Genomic DNA, 18,874 nt, shown 5'->3' with positions numbered 1-18,874 from the left:
GGGCAGTTGTAAGCTGCTAAGCCAGCAATGGAGGTCGACGTCACCGATCGAGCTGCTTCTACTTTCTCTCCTTCCCGGGTTAGAGAGTTACGCCTGACTGTTACGCCTTGTACGTTTGCAAGGAGAGCAAGAAAAGGCTTTTTCCGCGTCAGAATTAGACCAGATCTCTGCATGAAAATTTCTTCGAGAGAGAAAGAAGACTTGGAGCAAAAGGAATGGTTTGTATTACTTCATGCTTTGAATATTGTGAATATCCCCAAATGAATCTAAAAAATGTACATAGAATTTTAGGAAAAATTTAGATTATAGTCAATTGGAGTCTATACGAGTCGATGAAAAAAATATTAATAATTCTAATTAATTTAGAACTTAAAGTAGTCCCATAAGTTTATATATTAAGAAAGAAATTTATAGTTTACCGGCATACATTAGCCTTTTAAATTGTAGGTAAAATCACAACGATGGAAAAGATTTATTATTTACTGATAAACATAAACACCCATTAGCTCATCTGATCGTTGCAATTTCTTCGACCATTGTTGGACATTAAGGTTGTGTTTGAAACACGGAGAATGGAGAGCAAAGAAAAGAAAGGTAAGAGAAAGATAATGGGAAAAGAAACAAAAAGGAAAGAGCTTTTTTTTCTCTCTTGTTTGGATGCCCTAGATGAAAAATACAGTTTACTTGTTCGAAAGAATGCAAAAATAAAAAATAAAAAATAAAATGGAAAAGTTAAGAAAATTTAGTAATATTTTAAAATTTTGATGATTGAAAATTTCTCTCTTATTTCTCTTTCTTTCCTTTTATATCAAAATTATGTTTTTGTAGAGAAAGTTTATTAACCAAGAGAGAGAGTAAGTTTCACACATATTTTCCTTTCTCTTCGAAAACTCGTGTTGCCAAACAGTGGAAAAGGACTTTCTCTCCCCTTTTTTTTTCTTTTCTTTTCTTTTCTTTTCAAACATGCTCTAAAGAAAAAGAGTCGAGGATTGGGTCTAACAAGTATTTGTCGCAAAGGGCTCCACAAGCACCCAAAGTGCTCTTCTATTCACGCTATTGCACCCGATCGATTGTTTTTGTGGGAGTATTAATTCATAACAATGTCTATATTTTAACTTCTAAAGTTCAACTAATACTTAAACTGCATGCTGAATTTCAAATCTTGGGTTTAGACCTACAAAATCATACCATTTTATTTTAGTATCCATTACAAAAATTATAGGTTAGTTTTTTATCTCAAAAATGACCCAAACATATTCTCTTTCAGAATTCTTGGAAAATTGAAAGGGTTCATTTATAGATTATTTACTATGGTGTTGCTTACATTTTTGAGACATTAGTGAGAATAGGAAGGCCTAGTAATTTGGCCCTTGATTGAAGCTTCACAACAATTAGCTCAAGTATGTTTATAGAGATATCATAAAAAATGTAGAATTATTCTCTAATTAAATTTTAAATTAAAAGGAAAAACATTCATGAGGTAGCTCTAAAAGGAAATCGCGACACCTCACCTCGCCCCTGCGTTATTTTCTATGAAGTACTCCCACGTAAATGAAAATCATGAACACCTCACCGAAAAAAACGGTTGGTACGATTCCATAACAGAGAAGTGTTGTGCATGCAATGGGGCACCATATTTTAATTTCTAATATATTTAAATTTAAATAAAAATACATATTTACCCTTCAACAACTAAATTTTTGCTTGAATGACATGTGAACCTCTAATTGATTTTTCTTTTTCAACTATTTTCAATCATTTTTTTCTTATTTGTGAATGAAGGAAACTTCAATAGATATAAAACTAATCTTTTAAATCATTTAAACTAATACTTCTGCTTCAGCTTGGAATCGAAAGAATGCTTGACCCATTTTCAAATTTATATCCATTAATCAAATTTCTCAGTAAAAGAACCAAACTGGAAGCATATCACAGTTTTCCAGATCATTCGACGACGATCCATTATCATTATCACCGTAAACAATGAACACAACGAAAACCTCGAGACCATAAGACCTTGGTGGAGAAATCAGACCAGAAAGCCAGTAACAAATAGTGACCAGTCCAATGAGAACGAAATAATCTGGAGAAGGGTGTCGTCTGTGAGAAGCTTCTGGCTGTAAGTGTAACTGTTCAGACTGGAATCGCGATCGAGAACATGGGAGAGAGTGTTGGATAATTTTAATGTTTCAGAGTACTAGGATAATGATCGGAAGTGGGAAGGGCATGCAGGTTTTTGATTTCTACATGGAAGCGGTGGCTCGGGTTCCGGGCCTTCCCGCTGTCCAGACGCAGACAAAGATTTATGCATTTCGATAGCTTATTCATCTCCGTCAATTTACATATAATTATCTCAGTGGTGGCGCAAATCAGAAAACCAATCTTCTTGATCCTTTGGTTTGCATTTAGGGAGGAGATAAAGGGAGGAGGAATCTGTAGGCTCCCAGCAGAGATTGAGATTTTCTTGTTAGGAAATATTTATGTATTTGTAATTGCGGAAGCCCTTGATTTGAAGTCGGGTGGGTAAAGGACCTGGTGGCGATGATCCGCCGCGGTTTTCTGCAATTTGCATAGATTCTTCGAGGCTCCAAACGGACACGTTGAGTCAAAACCGTAAAACTTAAAAGGGCGAACCGCTCCAAACCCGATCCGCATGCAACCTTAAGCCTTCCTAAGGGCGACGACAAGTACACAACGGAAGACGCAAGGAGCAGGAAGAAGAAGAAGCCATGGAGGAGGAGAATGCGATCATAAAGGAGCAGGAGCAGGAACAGAAGCCGAGGGGAGTGATGGCGGGAATGATGAGGCCCCCGCTGCAACTCGACGGGGAAAAGGAGAAATGCCCCCGCTGCAACTCGACGGAGACCAAATTCTGTTACTACAACAACTACAGCCTCTCTCAGCCTAGATACTACTGCAAGACCTGCCGGCGTTACTGGACAAAGGGCGGGACTCTCCGGAACGTCCCAGTCGGAGGCGGCTGTCGGAAGGGTAAGCGATCGAAGAAAAATTCCTCTTCTTCTTCCCCGCCACCGTCCGATGAACCAAAACCTGTACTGCCGGCCACTTCGACGGCTCCTCCTCCGGTCTCCGTGAACACTGCTGCAAACTATGGAGTCGGAGGAGGTAGCTGTCTCGCTACGCTGGCGTCGTTCCATTCCTTAAGCCATGCATCCGATCTTGCCTCCCCATTCGGTCTCCCCTCGGAGGAATTCAACCTTCCAGCCACTCAGCAGGTGCCCACTCCCAATTTCCAAAGCCTTCTCTTCGACGAAGAGGATGAAGTCCTACCGGCTGGTTTTTCTGCTGGAATGGACAACGGTGGCTACAACCTGTCTCCCATCGCTCCTGATTTGAGTTTTTGGATCAACAAGAACAACAGCGGCACCGAAGCGTCTTCTTCTCGTTGGCCGGATTTTTCTGGCTATGGCCCTCCGCCGTCTTCTTCTTCATCCTTCCTTTGAGAAAATAAAAGCAGATAATCACCCCTCAACTGTTTTTCTTAGTAGCTGTAACTGGTTTCCCCCCTTTTTTGTTCCTTCTGTGTTGTGTTTGGGATGCTCGTGTAATAGACGGCAGATGATATTCGCCTTTTCGAGGTGTTTATTTTCTCATTCTCATAGATACAGTCCATCTGTGTTCCTCCTTTATGATTTTTCTGTATATTAAGTGATGCGTTACCTGCTTTACTTTTTCTACTCGAATAAACTTCTGCTCTGAGCCCTTCTAAGCTGTGATCCTTTTGGGTATGGCGACATGCATTATACTTTACTGGAAGGAAAGAGAAGAAGACGAAACAAAGTTTGAGGTTTGCTAAGAAGCTTTCTTTATTGGCTTGTGGCTTCGAAATCTGACGATTCAGAGCATTTACCATTTACAGAGTCTGTCCTCCTTCTGCAGAATGGTCCTCATCTTCTCGTTCTCTGCTTTCTTCAAGCAAACAACAGGCCGGAAAGCTCATCTCTCGGAACGGAACCTCATTTCTCTGTTCCCTCCATTATTTTACTCTAAAAGGTTGCCGCCGTATTGGGTTATGAGCACTGGTATCGATAGATTTTCTCCGTAAAGCGGAAAATGTTGCTAGTATAATACTGTGATGGAGTGAAGTTTGTTAAAACCGAAGATATCTGTTGTCGGAGGAAGAAATACCAGAGGGGAATAAATGCAGCGAAGACAGCGACAACGACGGCAAGAGAACCGCAACCACTGATAACAGACGGATGTCGCATTCTCTTTGTGCTTTTGCTTCGATAATTTACCTCCCATGGCCACGAGGGCGACCATTCAATTCAAGCAGGTGCTTTCACCCTCGAGGAATGGATTCCAGTTCCGCCATTTCTTCTCCAAATCAATGCTTCCTGTGCAAAGTATATCGATTCTACAAACCCAGATTGGAATGTCCTGAAATAAACAAATTTAGAACCCAACAGAAGATAACCTATTCGTGCTGAGGTAAATGGTTCTCGTTCAGGGAACCGGCGTTAAGAATACCTCTATTTAAATGTTTTACATGAATTGAATGGTACATGTAATATCCTCCTAAAATTCCAAAAATATCATCAAATGTAGAGGATTTGGATTTTTTACAGCCCACTCATGTAGGATATTGGTTTCCCCACGCTATGCATAGGGAGAGGGGCCTGTAAGTTGGTAGCAAGCAATGGAGAAGCCTCTACCATCCTCTTCATCAATGAAAATGAAGGTGGAGGCTCCTCACCCTTGCCTCTCTCTATATATACAAATAAAGAGAAGGGGAAAAGGAGGGGGAGAGGGCTACCTCTTTCTAAACGTTGTGGAAGGGTTCCCCACCCTCCTTCTTGTTGTGTGAGCTATTGTTTTGTCAAAATAAGAAGGGCAAGGACTCCATCCCCTGTTATAGAAATTGCAAGAGGTGAGGGTCACTTTCTCTCCCCTCTGTAATATATAGGTAAGGAGAAGCATCTCCTAAACCTATCAGTTTTTTTTGTTCTTTATAGACTATTAGAATCGTGATAACATTATCCTAGGTGAACCAACTACCTAACTTGGTTGACCTGGGTTCAATCGGACTTGATGACCCCATCTTATTAGTGAAAGTGAACAAGTGAGTTCTATTATATTGGATATTAAGTTAAGGGAGTAAACATTTTATGAACAACAAAAAAAAGCATAAAACCCATATCAAACTAGTTGGATAAACTAGGTCAATGGGTCCCAATTTATCTCTGGGTTAGTTTGGCATAAGGCTTTTAAAAATATGTAGGTCAAAACCCAGTTAATGAGGCCAAGTTTACAAGTTAAGTGAATCTATTGACTCATTAGTCAATCAAGTCCTCAATCACATTAGGGGAATTACCCTTACATGATATAGAAGATAATCTCTCTATAAAATAGGAAACGAGCAAAAATTATTTTTTATCACCTGAAAGCTCATTGCCTTAAGGAGCTTTGTTTTGACTATGGAGAGACATACCAAATACCATTCTAAGATATACCTTTAACATGAATGTAACTTTTTCCCCCTTTTTAGTCTATAAAAGCACCCAACAATCCACTTAGGAGTTGTTATTCCAACTTGAGGGGGAGTGTTGAAGAGCAGGTATGAAAAAAATTGACATGACTCTCACAGTAAGAAGTTTCACAGAGCCAAAATTAACATGATGAGGTCTAAAAAAGTCTCATGGAAAGAGGTCTTATAAAGTTTCAATTAAAGGTGTTTTAGTAAAGTTAGTCTTCTATATATGTTCAGTTGTTAAATTATTCTAATAACTCTCTTTTAGTGTTTAACTTTTTGTGTAATTGGAACAAGGGTATTTTAGTTGTAATTGGATTCTACTTATTATCTCTATTATAAAATAGAGGTTTATGTACTCAAATTACATCAACTCAAGGGGTTTTTTATTTTTCCAAAAAATCAACACTATGCACCTTACTATGTCAGTTTTTTGTTTATTTTGGGGTTCATTCTTTTTAAAACCCACTCAGATTTAACAACATTGATAAATCATATTGAACCTGGATTTTCCTCAAGTTGTAATAAGGGCTTTTTAATAGTTCATCTTGCTAATTTTTTAATTCAATTGCTTGTTTGAATCTCTTGTCAAATTTCATAATTGTGTTATTTCAATTGGGTTACTTGTTTTCTTTATCTTTGGTTTTGTTTGATTTTCATTTCATCTGACTTATACAACAAAATCATATGAAACACTGAACTTGTTATGTTATAGATGAGCATTGGGAAAACAATGCAAGGAGTTTTTGGACTACAACGACACTATTCGGTTTATATTTCATGCTAGATTTTATTTGATTGTGCATCTTTCACTCTTGTTGTGTGTGGATGATGTTAACAAATATTTTTCTTTTGTATTTTAGGATGTTGCAAAGAAGTATGATAAGTTTGCCAAGAATAAGTATACTATTTAAGAATTCCTCTTACCGGTAAGAAGAGCTTGAATGGTTTTATGGGATTATTGGAGGAATCATAAAGCTAGCAACGGGTAATCTAGTTGTCGATCAAGACTTCTTTTCTTTTGTTTTTTTATATATAAGAAAAAGAGGCTATGTTTGTTTATCTATTAATAATAAATTTTCCATTATAGAGTAAAACAAAGGTAATTGTTCATGTGTTTATGGTTGATGGGGTAGGGAAGGCACTTGTTTGGAAAATGAATCATGGGGAGGGAGAATCGATGGGGTAATCCTGGCATATTGTGGATTATTGTAAAACTTCTTTTTGTTTTTGGAATAAGTTTTAAATCCCTAGGGAGAAAATAAAATGGAATTCCATCCACCCTCAACACATGACATACACTAATGGATAAATAACTTCCTTTAAGGAAGCAAAACCATGGACAATTTTTCAGTAATAATAGATATTTTACTGTCGAAACACCAAAGCCAAGAGTCACTCTGTGTTGCACTTGTCATGATGACTTGGGGTTGTTGAGTGCATCTTCAAAACTTCATTTAAGCTGACAAAAAATTTCACATAAACTAGGTACTCAAACATGGGAGTGTGCTTATAATTAATAAACAATGACGTAAACACCTTAAAGAATATTGTATTTCTCTCCGAGTATGGCTCCTATGTAGAAAAGGTCTTTGTAACTACCTTAATTGCTCATAAACTCCATATTCAAAAAGTTTATTGTCAACAAGACTAAGTTAACAAATTGATTTCATATTCGGGCTCATTGTTAAAAAATAAAAACTATATATTAGAGCTTAGTTGCAAGTGAAAATATGTTTGATCTTTTAATCGAGCATAACAATGATGATATTAGAAGGACACTAATTGGAAATTAAGGACTACAATTCATGTAGAACTAGCAAGTTAATGAGTTAAATGGGTACGAACATGACAAAAAATGTAGTAGTAGTCTCTTCCATGAAATGTTCTACTCAATGCCAAGTATTAGAACAATACTAACCAATAGTAAGTATAGGTGGAATGCCACAAAAGGGATGATTTATAATTGATTAATGTGTTATATGGACTAATTTTTTTGACTTATTTGTCAATTTTTAACCAATTATGTTCAAATGTAAGGAAGAATGTCAATATTCGTTTTTACTAAAATTAGGAATAGGTGAAGTGTTGCGATGGAAAAACTTCCTTTGTATGAAAAAAAAATGTAGCATTAGTACAGAGGATGTTAGTTACAATAACGACACTATTAACTTCATATGTTGTAGAAAATTGTCAATAGATATAAGGGAACAAGAGAGTGATGGACTTCATGACAATTATCTTGTAAAAGTTAACTATCATGATGGGCTTCATGACAATTACCTTGTAGAAGTTAACTATTGTGCTTATACATGGAACAAATTATCGAAGTAGATGTTAAATAAAACACTACATCTATATCACAAAAAAGAATAATGACAAGAAATTCTTATCCTCAATGAATCTCATTATTTTCTTACTTTACATAGTCCTAATAATATAACATGACCATTATTGTCATGAACACAGTAGAAGTTCTCAAATGTCATATAAAAATATAAGCGCTTTCATTTATGTTTTCAAGAGATTGTAATAACTATATTTTTTTTCTCTAAAAAACTGAAAGGGGGATATTTTTCGTGCTGTGTAAGCTTTTGTTTCTTTATAGATTTTTATTTGTTTTGAAAACAAAAAAATAGTCCATTACCGGATTCAGTGAAGTACGATAATTACTTGAAATTCTTGTTCATGGTTGAGGTTGTGCCAAATATTGTCACTGATCATTCATATGTAATCTAAGTGGATTGCATGTTAGTACGAAGAAAAAATAAAAATATAAACAAAAAGTGAATTTCAGAGAAAAATAGAATACATAAATTATCTAGAGTTGCTCTAGAATTGAAATTCAATTCTAAATCAATATTAATTTAAGAGTTAGAGTATCTCAATTTCTTTTTGATTTTTTTCTTTCCAAAAACCCTGATTTTTCTAATAACTTGTGGAATTCCAATTCATCTTTTTTAAAAACTAAAATAAATTTCAAATTGGGAAGTAAAATAAGAAAAAAAAATATAATCCTCCTCATTTTAAAAAAAAATTCCAAATAAAATATAATCCTCCACATTTTTAATCATTTAAAATTTTTTTATTTTAATAAAAAGTTTTACAGTTAAATTTTTATAAAAATATTTATTATTTTATATAATTTAATCGTTTAAATTTAAATTATGAATATCGTTTAATTGATTTGATTAACACATTCATTAAATTTAATAGTATAATAATTATAAACTTTAAACTTAATTTTATGTAATCTATATATTTATTTTTTATTATGATTTTAAATATTATATAATATAAAATTTAAAATATTTTATTAGTAATGAATCCTAATAACTTAAATAATAATATCTTATTTATTATTCTCACAAATTTAGTATGTCAAATATTAACATAAATAAATGAATTTTATATTTTAATTAAAGGTAAATATATCTTTAAATTAAGTTAAATGTATCTTAATATATTATTTTATATTAACAAAAAAAGGGGGAGGATCCAATTCATAAATGTATGTCAAATATTAACATAAATAAATGAATTTTATATTTTAATTAAAGGTAAATATATCTTTAAATTAAGTTAAATGTATCTTAATATATTATATTATATTAACAAAAAAGAGGGGGAGGATCCAATTCATAAATGTTGATTTACAAAAACAGAGGGGAAGGATCTATTGCCTGTCCCACTGTTCAATTGTTCGAGAGAGAAGAGGCTGTCCCTCTCCGTAAACTTCACTCGTCATTCGATCACTTTTTTTACGAAACATTGAATCGAAGATTGTTTTTTATTTATTTATTAAGAATTGTGATTATCAGTTTTTTTTTTTTGAAAGATGGGTTATTGGATCCGTTTGTTGAGCTCGTCAGGCAAGTTTGTGACTTTGACGGCCTAATTAAAGAATGTTTCAGAAGAGAGTTAAAATTCCGCGAATTAGGCTCTGCAAATCGACCACGCAGATACTTACCGATAAACCCTCTCAGCTCTGTTACCCTTTATCGTATGTTACTGAAACTAAAACCCCCTTATCTCTGGGGATCTGTCCGTGGCAAACCCTAGAGGCTCCCGTTACTCTCCTGCAGCTGCGGTGGTACCACCGCCGTTCGCTTCCTCTCGCCACCCAACTATCTTGGAAGGTATTCTAGTTTTGACTTCTGTGGGTTTCCTACCTTAAGCCGCTCAGCTCCTCTCTGCGGTGATTTCGCGTGTGCAGAATTTCGATTTTGGCGGAGAAGGGAGTTTTGCAGTCGGGAGTTTTCTACAGTATGTATCGCTCTGGTCAGGTATTCTAGTTTTGACTTCTGTGGGTTTCCTACCTTAAGTCGCTCAGCTCCTCTCTGCGGTGATTTCGCGTGTGCAGAATTACGATTTTGGCGGAGAAGGGAGTTTTGCAGTCGGGAGTTTTCTACAGTATGTATCGCTATGGTCTTTCTCGACTAATGGGTCTTTATATTTGTTGGGGTTTTCGATGCTAGGCCTCCTTTTTCTTAAGGCTATTCATTTTAGGTCAATGATGGTTCGTTCGCAGGTCCTTTTTTACTCTTTATTTTGGTAAGTTGAGAATTAGCGTCTTACGTTTTTATTTGTTAATTGGTTGGGTTGGAGCCGGATTCGAATCAATTTTTCTCTTTTTATGTCTAAACCCTAGTATGTAAGAACTTAGATTTTTGTCAGTTGTATTCAATATTTCTGGATTTAGTGGTAGAATTCTACAATTGGGTTGCAATTGGTCGGTTTTTTTTTTTTGTCCCCGTGTAGTTTTTCCACTGTTTGTCGGCATAGCCTGTTTGCTTACGTTTCCGTGAGTGCATGTTGTATGGAAGTTTTTCTTTCCATTACTGTGATCTTCATTAAATTTATGTATGGTCAAGTAATGCTATAAAATATTTCAACCCTAAGGAACGATTCAAAGGATAATCGTTATTTAGACTGTCTTATGTTACATATGTTCATTATATGTCCGAGATCAACTGGTAGGACATGCATCACTCGCATGCAATGATCCCGTACTTCAGCATGCGTCCTGTCTATATGTAGGGTTTCTTGTCAGCAGTTGCCTCCAGATAAACCTGAAAATATCATTTATATAATACTTCAGTTCTTTCTGCTTTGTGATGTCCATTTGAAAAGGGGACTGAGTTCTTTGAGTTTTTGCTAGGTGGATATAGACATCAAATTGATTTGGCTTCCAAAATTTCCCTAGCGTTCAATATAGATAAAATTGTTTAATTGCATATTTACATGTTGAATATGGTAAGAGATGCTCTGTAGAAAATTATCTACCTTATTCCAGACGGTAGAAGTATTTGTGTGAGATACTTATTTGAACTGGTGTGGAGGACAGCAATACCACTTTTTAAGGGGCGGTGGCAAAAGAAAAGGAAATATTTTGGCTGGGTTATCTGTTAAAACTTCTACCATCTTTGGTTTCATATTTCCATGTTTTTTTATTTACTTGCTGCTTCAGACTTATAAGGATTTGGGTGTGCATTTCTGTTTTAAATCTACCTGCTGAAAGTTGTACATCTTATGCAACTTGCAGACTTAGATCAAGAGGTGCCAAAAATTTTCTTAGTATGCTTCAGATATTATGTTAAAAGCCCATCGAGAAGAACCAAAAGCAGGGTATTCATTGGTTTCTGTATTACTATAGAATGTCTAATACTAATGATTTATTGCATTGGAGAAGCTTACTAGGCAGTCGTTTATTTCTAACAACAAATGCCATAGTTCTTTGGATTAACTCATTTTTGTACTTCAGTTGCATGAGATTACTTTAAATTTTCTGTTACTTGCTTATGGGTGATATTGCAATCGTTATTCACTTTGGTACTGTGTCTGCAGGGTTGAAGTTTATGAAATATTTGCCTTTCATTTCTGACCGTGATTTCTCTTGAGGCATCTTTCTGTCATTTTCTGAGCCACATAAACCAATGGTCACAGTTGCTGAAGGTGTGCTTTTTGTAAGCTGCAAATATGCTTCTTTTTATATGCTCTTTAATTTTCCGATCTTGAATGAATTCTCTCTCTCTCTCTCTCTCACTTTAAAAAATTTCTGATTTTCAACAAAGAAAAGGCTTTAGTCATAGTTAGAAAAGGTAGTATAAAACCAAATGTGAATATTAAAATCCTTCTTAAAAAACGAAAAACTTGCCCTAATTTCTGAAGAAATACCCACCCATTAAAATGCAATAAACTGGCTGAAGAAATCATATGGGGACCTTATAATGTTTCTTATAGCATTAACACTGCATGCAACAAAACTGATTTCCTCATACTATTTCTTCATTATGATTATCACTGGTCTATCTCCTTGTCGGCAACATGGATTTCGATGAGTCATTTGATAAGTGCCGTGCTGGGTTGTCTTGTGCCAGGTGCTAAGAAATTTGGGCCCTTAAAGAGCATCCACTGTCAACTAAAGCGGAAGAGGCAGATGATGGATCGAGGCAAGAAAAAACAATGTGCAGATATTCTTAAAAAACTCATGAACCATGAAGCTGGTTGGGTTTTTAACCAGCCAGTTGATCCAGTGGCGTTGAACATTCCTGATTATTTCAATGTCATCTTGGAACCCATGGACTTGGGCACAATCAAATCCAAACTGGACAAAGATTCATATGCAGATGCTCAAGAGTTTGTTGCAGACGTGAGGTTAACTTTCTCTAATGCGATGAGATATAATCCTCCCGCTAATCCTGTTCATATCATGGCTAAGGAACTAAATAACATATTTAGTATAAGATGGAAAGCTTTGGAGTTGAAATGGAAAGGGGAAAGCGCTGAGATTTTGCAGAAGCCAGTTGCAAAAAAGCCACCAAAGCCTAGCCAAAATTCTAAACAAGTGACACAAAAACTAATATTATCCAAGAGAGTGATGACAGCAGCAGATAAGCAAAAGTTGAGAAAAGATTTGGCGTCTCTTTCAAACCAAAATATGCCTGCTCCACTTCTCAAGTTTCTTCAGCGTTTTGGATCTGCCTCACAAATTAAAGAAAGAGTTGAAGTGGACATTGATGTATTTGATGAAAAGACAGCATGGGAATTACATGGGATTGTCAAAAGTTGCTTAGAAGCGAGATCGACTGCAGTAAGTAACAACATAACTGGATCATATTTTTTTATGGTTTGATCATTAAGGTGTCTAGAGAAGGCTCAACTTAGGTAGCTTGTGGCATGTTAAACAAATTGGAGGGCCAGGCTTGAATCCCAATGCGGATGCCTGTTACTCCAAAAATGGCCGCGGGTGGATGTTGATGGTTATTTTGTCAGCCCAGCATGGACCTTGCAGCTGCCCTGTGCAGAGGCATAGGCCTTTCAGTTGAGCTGATAATCTGGAAATTTAACTTGTGAAGCTCTTGGAAGGGGCTGCCCTGTTACCCACCTTTCCATGCAGTCCCAATGCATGTGATACCTTGTGTAGCTTCTTACTAATTGTCTTTTTATATTTGGGACCAGCACCTTTTTGCTGGCATGTGATCTTCTTATTGATCTTCGTGTCCAGGAGTAAGCTACATTAAAAAATCAAATACATTCTTTTTGACTCCCACAGGTCAATTTATAAATAAATGTTTTTAGCATATAATCTCCCAAATTCATATAATGGTTTACTACTCTGTGAAGTATATCTCTGTTTGACTTTATGCTCTAGTTCTATATTGTTTTATATGTTGAGCCATGTTTTGGGGATTAATGTGTCCACTTGTTCCTTTTATCATTCACCTCCCTTTATATATATTTTTCTACTTTGCTGCTTTATTTGTTTGACTCATTTCCTTCGCTTGTCTTTTGTTTTGTGTGATTAGTCAAGTTTTTTGAATAGTGGAGAACATGGCACACTCCAGTCGTTAAATTCTGTAAAAAGTGGATCAGCAGGAGACATCCAAACTTCGTTGAATGGTTTGGTTCTCTCCTACAAGCTTTGTTTGGTTATGCATAATTTGCACAGGCATTCTTACTGGTTCATCTATGCAGATCTAAATTGTGGGAGACTGCTGATGAAAGATAGAAACACATTTCAGGATGGTACACTCAACTTGGTGGGTATTAATTTTTGGTATGAATATCCTTTTTTGGGTATTCATTTTCTCAGGGGGCACCATTTTAGATGCTCACATGCAATGCAAAGGTTTAATTGAAGCCTTCTGTCGAAATCTAGGATCGCCTGGCATGTAATACTAGTAGTACCACAGCCAGCGCAAAGGAGGGCAATTCGAAATATGATTTTGATGGTGTGTAATTCTTTTTTCTATTTTTTTCTTTTCAACTGCTTATATTATTTTTGTATCACAGACCAAATGCTATTGAGATTTTATTGATTGGACAATGTAGGAGGCACGAAAAGAAGGGAGGAAGAAAGTGTTCGTCCTAGTTATCTTCCTGCTACTCCGGAGAGCACTTATAAAGAAGGTTGGTTTCTGCAAGTATTTTGTCATGTTTTTGTGTAATTGCTGTATTATACACTTTCAAACTTGGAAAATACACACTGTTTCATTGTTGTGTTTTAATGGTTGTGGTTGTGTTTATTTAGGTTTCTGCGATTTAGGAAGCAAAGATCTTATTTATGATGAACAACTATCCCCCAACAAAGCACTCCGTGCTGCAATGCTAAAGAGCCGTTTCGCAGACACCATCTTGAAAGCACAGAATAAAACACTTTTGAGCCATGTAATATCTCTCTCTTTCCCTCTCTCCCTCTCTCTCTCTCTCCTAATGATCAATGTATTCTCCTAAGATGCAATCTAGAGTTATATACCTGTCTGAGTTCTGAGTGGTGGCTCTTTAACATTTAGAACTTCAGAGATCCTGCTATGATAGATGTTTGTCAATGAATAGCATCATTATCTGCCTGAATCTTGTAACAGACGGTGAGAAAGTAGCTAAACATTTGTACTGTTTCGTTCAGATTGGTAGAACGGAACCGAAATTAGTATATTGTTCATTCTGTCAAATCCATATAGGATCGTAAACATGATAGATACATATAATCATAGGTATAGTTGACCACTTGTTGGATATCAATGCTTGGATGCCTAGTGTCATCTGATTCACAAAAGAAGATAATTTCAAACACATGCTCATGTCCCACTCCCAAATCGTCTTGACATGTTAGCAATTTTAGAACTTCTTGTCGGTTATCAGGTCTTTAAACTGTGAGGTTTTTGGTATGCTTAAGGTTAACACCCAAAATACTAGTGATCTAGATGCTAATGCTGCTGCTTTTCTTGACCTAATTGATTATTTGGTTACAATGTGATTGGCAATTTATATATTTGGTTAACCTATGATTATTCTTGTAACATGCAGGGTGAGAAAGCTGATCCAGTCAAGATGCATGAGGAAAGAGTGAAACTTGAAAGAAGGCAGAAGGAAGGTGACATAAAGCATTCTATTTCTAACCTTTGCATTCATAATTAATGCTTCTAAATTTGGGTCCAGGTTTTTTTGTTTTTTGTTTTTTATATTTGGTTGTATCTACTAAAGAATGAAATATACATGTATATGGCATCATTGCGGTTGGTTCAATGACTGTGATGGGGTTTCTTAACATGAGGTACTGGGTTCAAGTTCACTGATGGCTGGGTATCATGGAGCGTATGTGTGTCTTTGACCTGTAATTTAAAGAAAACAAATAGCTTTGCTAATTCCACTCTTGCTATTCTGTAAAATATTGTACTTCAATGCGCAATTTATTTGTTGGATGTTGCATCAGAGAAGTGTAAATAAACAACAAAGCTTTGAGAGAATATAACATCCAAGCAGAGTTTTAGATGTTATTTAAGTAACAAATTCCATTGGTTGAGATATGGAGAGATTTACATTTTCAGTGCAAGAAAATTGACCTGAACTGTTAATAGTAGATAAAATAGGTGAGGTGGTGCAGCATGTTGTAGACTATCATATACAAAGTGTAGATTATTTCAGTTCCAACCTTTGTAGTGATCAAAGCATATGATCAGTGGGTCAACATATGGAGTAGTTAAACTTGCTGCAAAATGGAAACATTTAAATAAACTGTAGATAAGTGGGCCCTACATACTGATCTAGGTTGAAAGTGGAAATAATTCTGCTTACATGGATCGATCTTTAAATTAGTGAAACTTTGAAATAGAGTTGAATTGGGTTGGGTCCATCCCCAAATAATTAGCTAGGCATGTTCTCTGATGACCTTAGTACTTTAACTAAAAAAAAGCTTAGAATTTTGAACTGCAAACTAGTGTGGGATACGTCCTCACTGTGATACCTTTCAAGCTCGGAGAACACACCCAAGATGCAGAGCACCTTTAAATGTTTTAAAATGGTGGATCATTATCTTCCAAACCTCCCTTTAACTTGCGTGTTTAAACAAACAAGGCAATTCAAGATATGGAGAACACATACACAGGGCACTGGAAGCTTTCGTTACATAACAGAAATAGTTCTGATGTTTGTATTTGATCTGATATCTTTTTTAATGGGCCTGAAAGAGTTCCAAACTGAATTAGTAACACTTATTAAGCTCAAGATCTTCTTAGCCCAAACTTATATGGACTATCCCAAGAATATACCTCGTGCCATGAGATCAGCTTGAGATGTTGATCACACTTATATGCCTCAGAATGGTGGGACTTATATCTGGTAACAAAGACTATCCACCGTGGTAGCCTGTGCTGTTTTTACTATTAGCAATCAACCTTCCTAAGAGTGTTAAAGTCCTGAAGTGGATGTTTGTCCTCAAATTTCTTGTTTGAGACTGATTTTTGGGGAGTTTGCTTTTTTTTAAAATAAAAGTCAGACTTTATTTTTTTGAATGTTGATTACACATTAGCTGATCCATGATATACATAATCTCATTAAAAAACATGAAATATATGCTATGACAGAGTAGAACAATGAGAGATCCAACTGATGATGTCAATGGATTCTCCCGATGTGAAGAAATTGGTTCTCTGGGCATGTTGCGGACATTGATGAACCCTTTTGCCTTTATTTTTCTTTTAGTGCTCTGCTTGCTCTTTGTGACCGTCTGTAATCCCTGCTTACTTTCTGCTAGTCTCCTTTCCTTCTAATCTAGCAGTGTTGTTGGACTATTGTTTGGTCCTGTAATCTTGGGTGCTTATCTCATTGCAATCGAAGTTGCAATAAACTTCTTGTCATTGCTTTGCAATCATTTTATCTTGCTTCTGAGTTGTTCATTTGTCATTCAAAGAATTTTCTTCGTTCTTTTCAGTCTGCCCTGTTTAACTTTTCGGTTACGAAACATTGAAATGGAATTTACCTTAACAATCTAAAGGCAGAGCTATGTGAACGAATAAGTACTCTTCAAAGTCTTCTTTACCTATTCTTTTGACATTTTTTGGCTGACCTGCATATGAGGAAATTGCAGAACACTCAAGGGTGGGAGTCTTCCCAAGTCTTCTGTATCAGGCGAGACGTGGATTTTCAGAGGGTCGAGGCAATACACCCCCTATAAAAAAATAACTAAATGCCTTGGATTTTGAGCAGGGTTGCATACGGCATATTATGTCTGTGATCCTGCTATTATAGTGAAAAGAAATAGTTTGCATAGAAAGACACAATCTATTTGAATATGAAATGGCTATGGATTACCTTTTGTTTTAAAATGGAAAAAGACCTCATACTTGTTTGCCAGCATGTTTTGTTTGTAAATTTGAAAAATACTATAAAAATTGTGTCCTTGAGCATTTGCATAAACTGCTGCCTGATGATCCCTGCTTGTCTTTCTTCATTGCATAACAGAGAAAGCTAGAATTGAAGCTCAGGTGAGAGCTGCTGAAGCTGCTGCACAGATGAGGGCAGAAGCTGAGATGAAAAGGCAACGTGAACGAGAAAGAGAAGCAGCGCGGTTAGCATTGCAAAAGGTGCCTTTTTGTTTCCTCGGTTTTTTATTTTACTCTTCTATAGTTTACTTTGTATTGGTTACTTCTGAAATTTCCATGTTAGGAGAATGTCTTAGGTAGGGTTACACAATTGGGTACAGAGGTATTCGGATTAGGATGAATATGCTAACTCTTGTATGGTCCGGTTTACTTTCATATTGTGTTAATTTGGGAGTAGTGCGGAGGTATTCGGATTGGGATGAGTATGCTAACTCTTTTATGGTCCAGTTTACTTTCATAATGTCTTATCATATATTAGGAAATCTAAAAGTTGCTTGTCATATGGACGAAGCAAGATTCGCTTCTTACCAGTCGTGTGGGTGGGGAGGATGAATGAGTTCTGGATCATCCACGTGACTCCAACTCACATGAACGAATTGCCCCCTTTCACGCTTTCCACAACCTATTTCCTAATTAGGTCAATGCTACATCAAAAGAATGGAAAAGAAAGAGTGAAGAAAATAACTTTTTTTCGTAAGTTGACTATGAAAAGATAAAACGTACTTGTAGAGGTACAAACTGGACTTAATATTTTCATGGCCTGCAGGAAAACAGATGATGGTGAAGCTTATGTTGCTTGTTTTGCTCTTTGAAAATGGATTTTTCAACAGTATTTCTGAGAAGCACATGCATAATTTCTCTTATATGAATGATTAAGTATCAAATGAATTTTTAGCTAGCATTTCATTGGAAAGTAAAGCAAGGGGAAGAGAGCAAATTGAAATATGAGAAAATTTTATGGTAATTCTTCAATGTAAACTAAAAAAGTTCTGGTTGACTAGCTCCCTTTACATTAAACCTCAATTTGCATTTTCGAACCGGTCACTGATTTTGCCCATCAGCTTGTGAGCTTCTCTTAGTTGAATCTTACCTGGAAGTGAAGATCTAATTGGCTGTTCAGCTAATGTTTTGTTGTTTCCCATTTTTTTTTCTTTCTTGCACCAGTCAGGGCTTCTGCTAATCAGTTTCCTACGTTGTCTTGGTTGAGTCTTACCAGAAGGTGAAGATTTAATAGACCTTCTACTAATGTTTTTGTTTTTTTTCCAATTTTTTGGAATGACAGATGGAAAAGACCGTTGACATTGACGAGAACAGGGAAATATTTAAAGATCTTGAGATGTTTGGATATTTCAATTCCAATAGCTTGGATGCTCTCCTCACAAGTCCTGTAAGCAGCAGAGCTGGCTTTCAGGGTAATCTACTGGAACAGTTGGGGTTGTTTAGAAAGGACGATTATGTGGAAGATGAAGATGACACGGAAGTGGAAGAAGGTGAAATTGACTGTTAAAGATATTTTTAATTGTAGTTAGTGGTGGGATGTATATAATGTTCTTAATGGCGTTGAAGGTCGACCATACATTGATTCTTGAATTGTAAAAGATGGATCCGATTTTTGATCCATTTCGTTTTTAAAGATGTATAACAAGAAATATAGTTGCATATAATGAAATGAGTTCCGTTCTCCTGGTTCGCCTTCATAGTAAATGAACATTCTGTCTCA

At 36.0% G+C, this 18,874-nt stretch overlaps 2 protein-coding genes across 7 annotated transcripts; both read left to right on the top strand.

Annotated features, from left to right (window-relative positions):
• The first annotated feature begins 2,729 nt into the window (after positions 1-2,729).
• Positions 2,730-3,464, top strand: LOC137951228 (dof zinc finger protein DOF1.6-like). Its single transcript, XM_068797813.1, has one exon. It carries the CDS (start codon positions 2,730-2,732, stop codon positions 3,462-3,464), a length of 735 nt encoding a protein of 244 aa, XP_068653914.1.
• A 5,916-nt stretch (positions 3,465-9,380) lies between these two features.
• On the top strand, positions 9,381-18,827 carry LOC137951776 (transcription factor GTE9-like). 6 transcript variants are annotated; one of them, XM_068798680.1, is made up of 13 exons: positions 9,381-9,630; positions 9,708-9,757; positions 9,855-9,904; positions 11,339-11,446; positions 11,872-12,584; positions 13,300-13,393; positions 13,469-13,533; positions 13,653-13,725; positions 13,826-13,903; positions 14,025-14,161; positions 14,801-14,867; positions 17,234-17,355; positions 18,437-18,827. In XM_068798680.1, exons 4-13 carry the CDS (start codon positions 11,428-11,430, stop codon positions 18,659-18,661), a joined length of 1,593 nt encoding a protein of 530 aa, XP_068654781.1. In that variant the 5' UTR covers positions 9,381-9,630; positions 9,708-9,757; positions 9,855-9,904; positions 11,339-11,427; the 3' UTR covers positions 18,662-18,827. The 6 variants fall into 6 exon arrangements, with proteins under 6 accessions (XP_068654781.1, XP_068654782.1, XP_068654779.1 ...); XM_068798681.1 differs by having other exon boundaries at positions 9,708-9,777; XM_068798678.1 differs by having other exon boundaries at positions 9,381-9,757.
• The last annotated feature ends 47 nt before the right edge of the window (positions 18,828-18,874 follow it).

Source organism: Aristolochia californica, unplaced genomic scaffold (assembly GCF_029961685.1).
Source record: "Aristolochia californica isolate CCGP_79_NKW_82.1479 unplaced genomic scaffold, dmAriCali1.0.hap1 SCAF_15, whole genome shotgun sequence".
Classification (NCBI taxonomy): Eukaryota; Viridiplantae; Streptophyta; class Magnoliopsida; order Piperales; family Aristolochiaceae; genus Aristolochia; species Aristolochia californica.
Note: the sequence above shows the minus strand (reverse complement) of the source record. Positions and strands in the feature narration are given on the sequence as shown.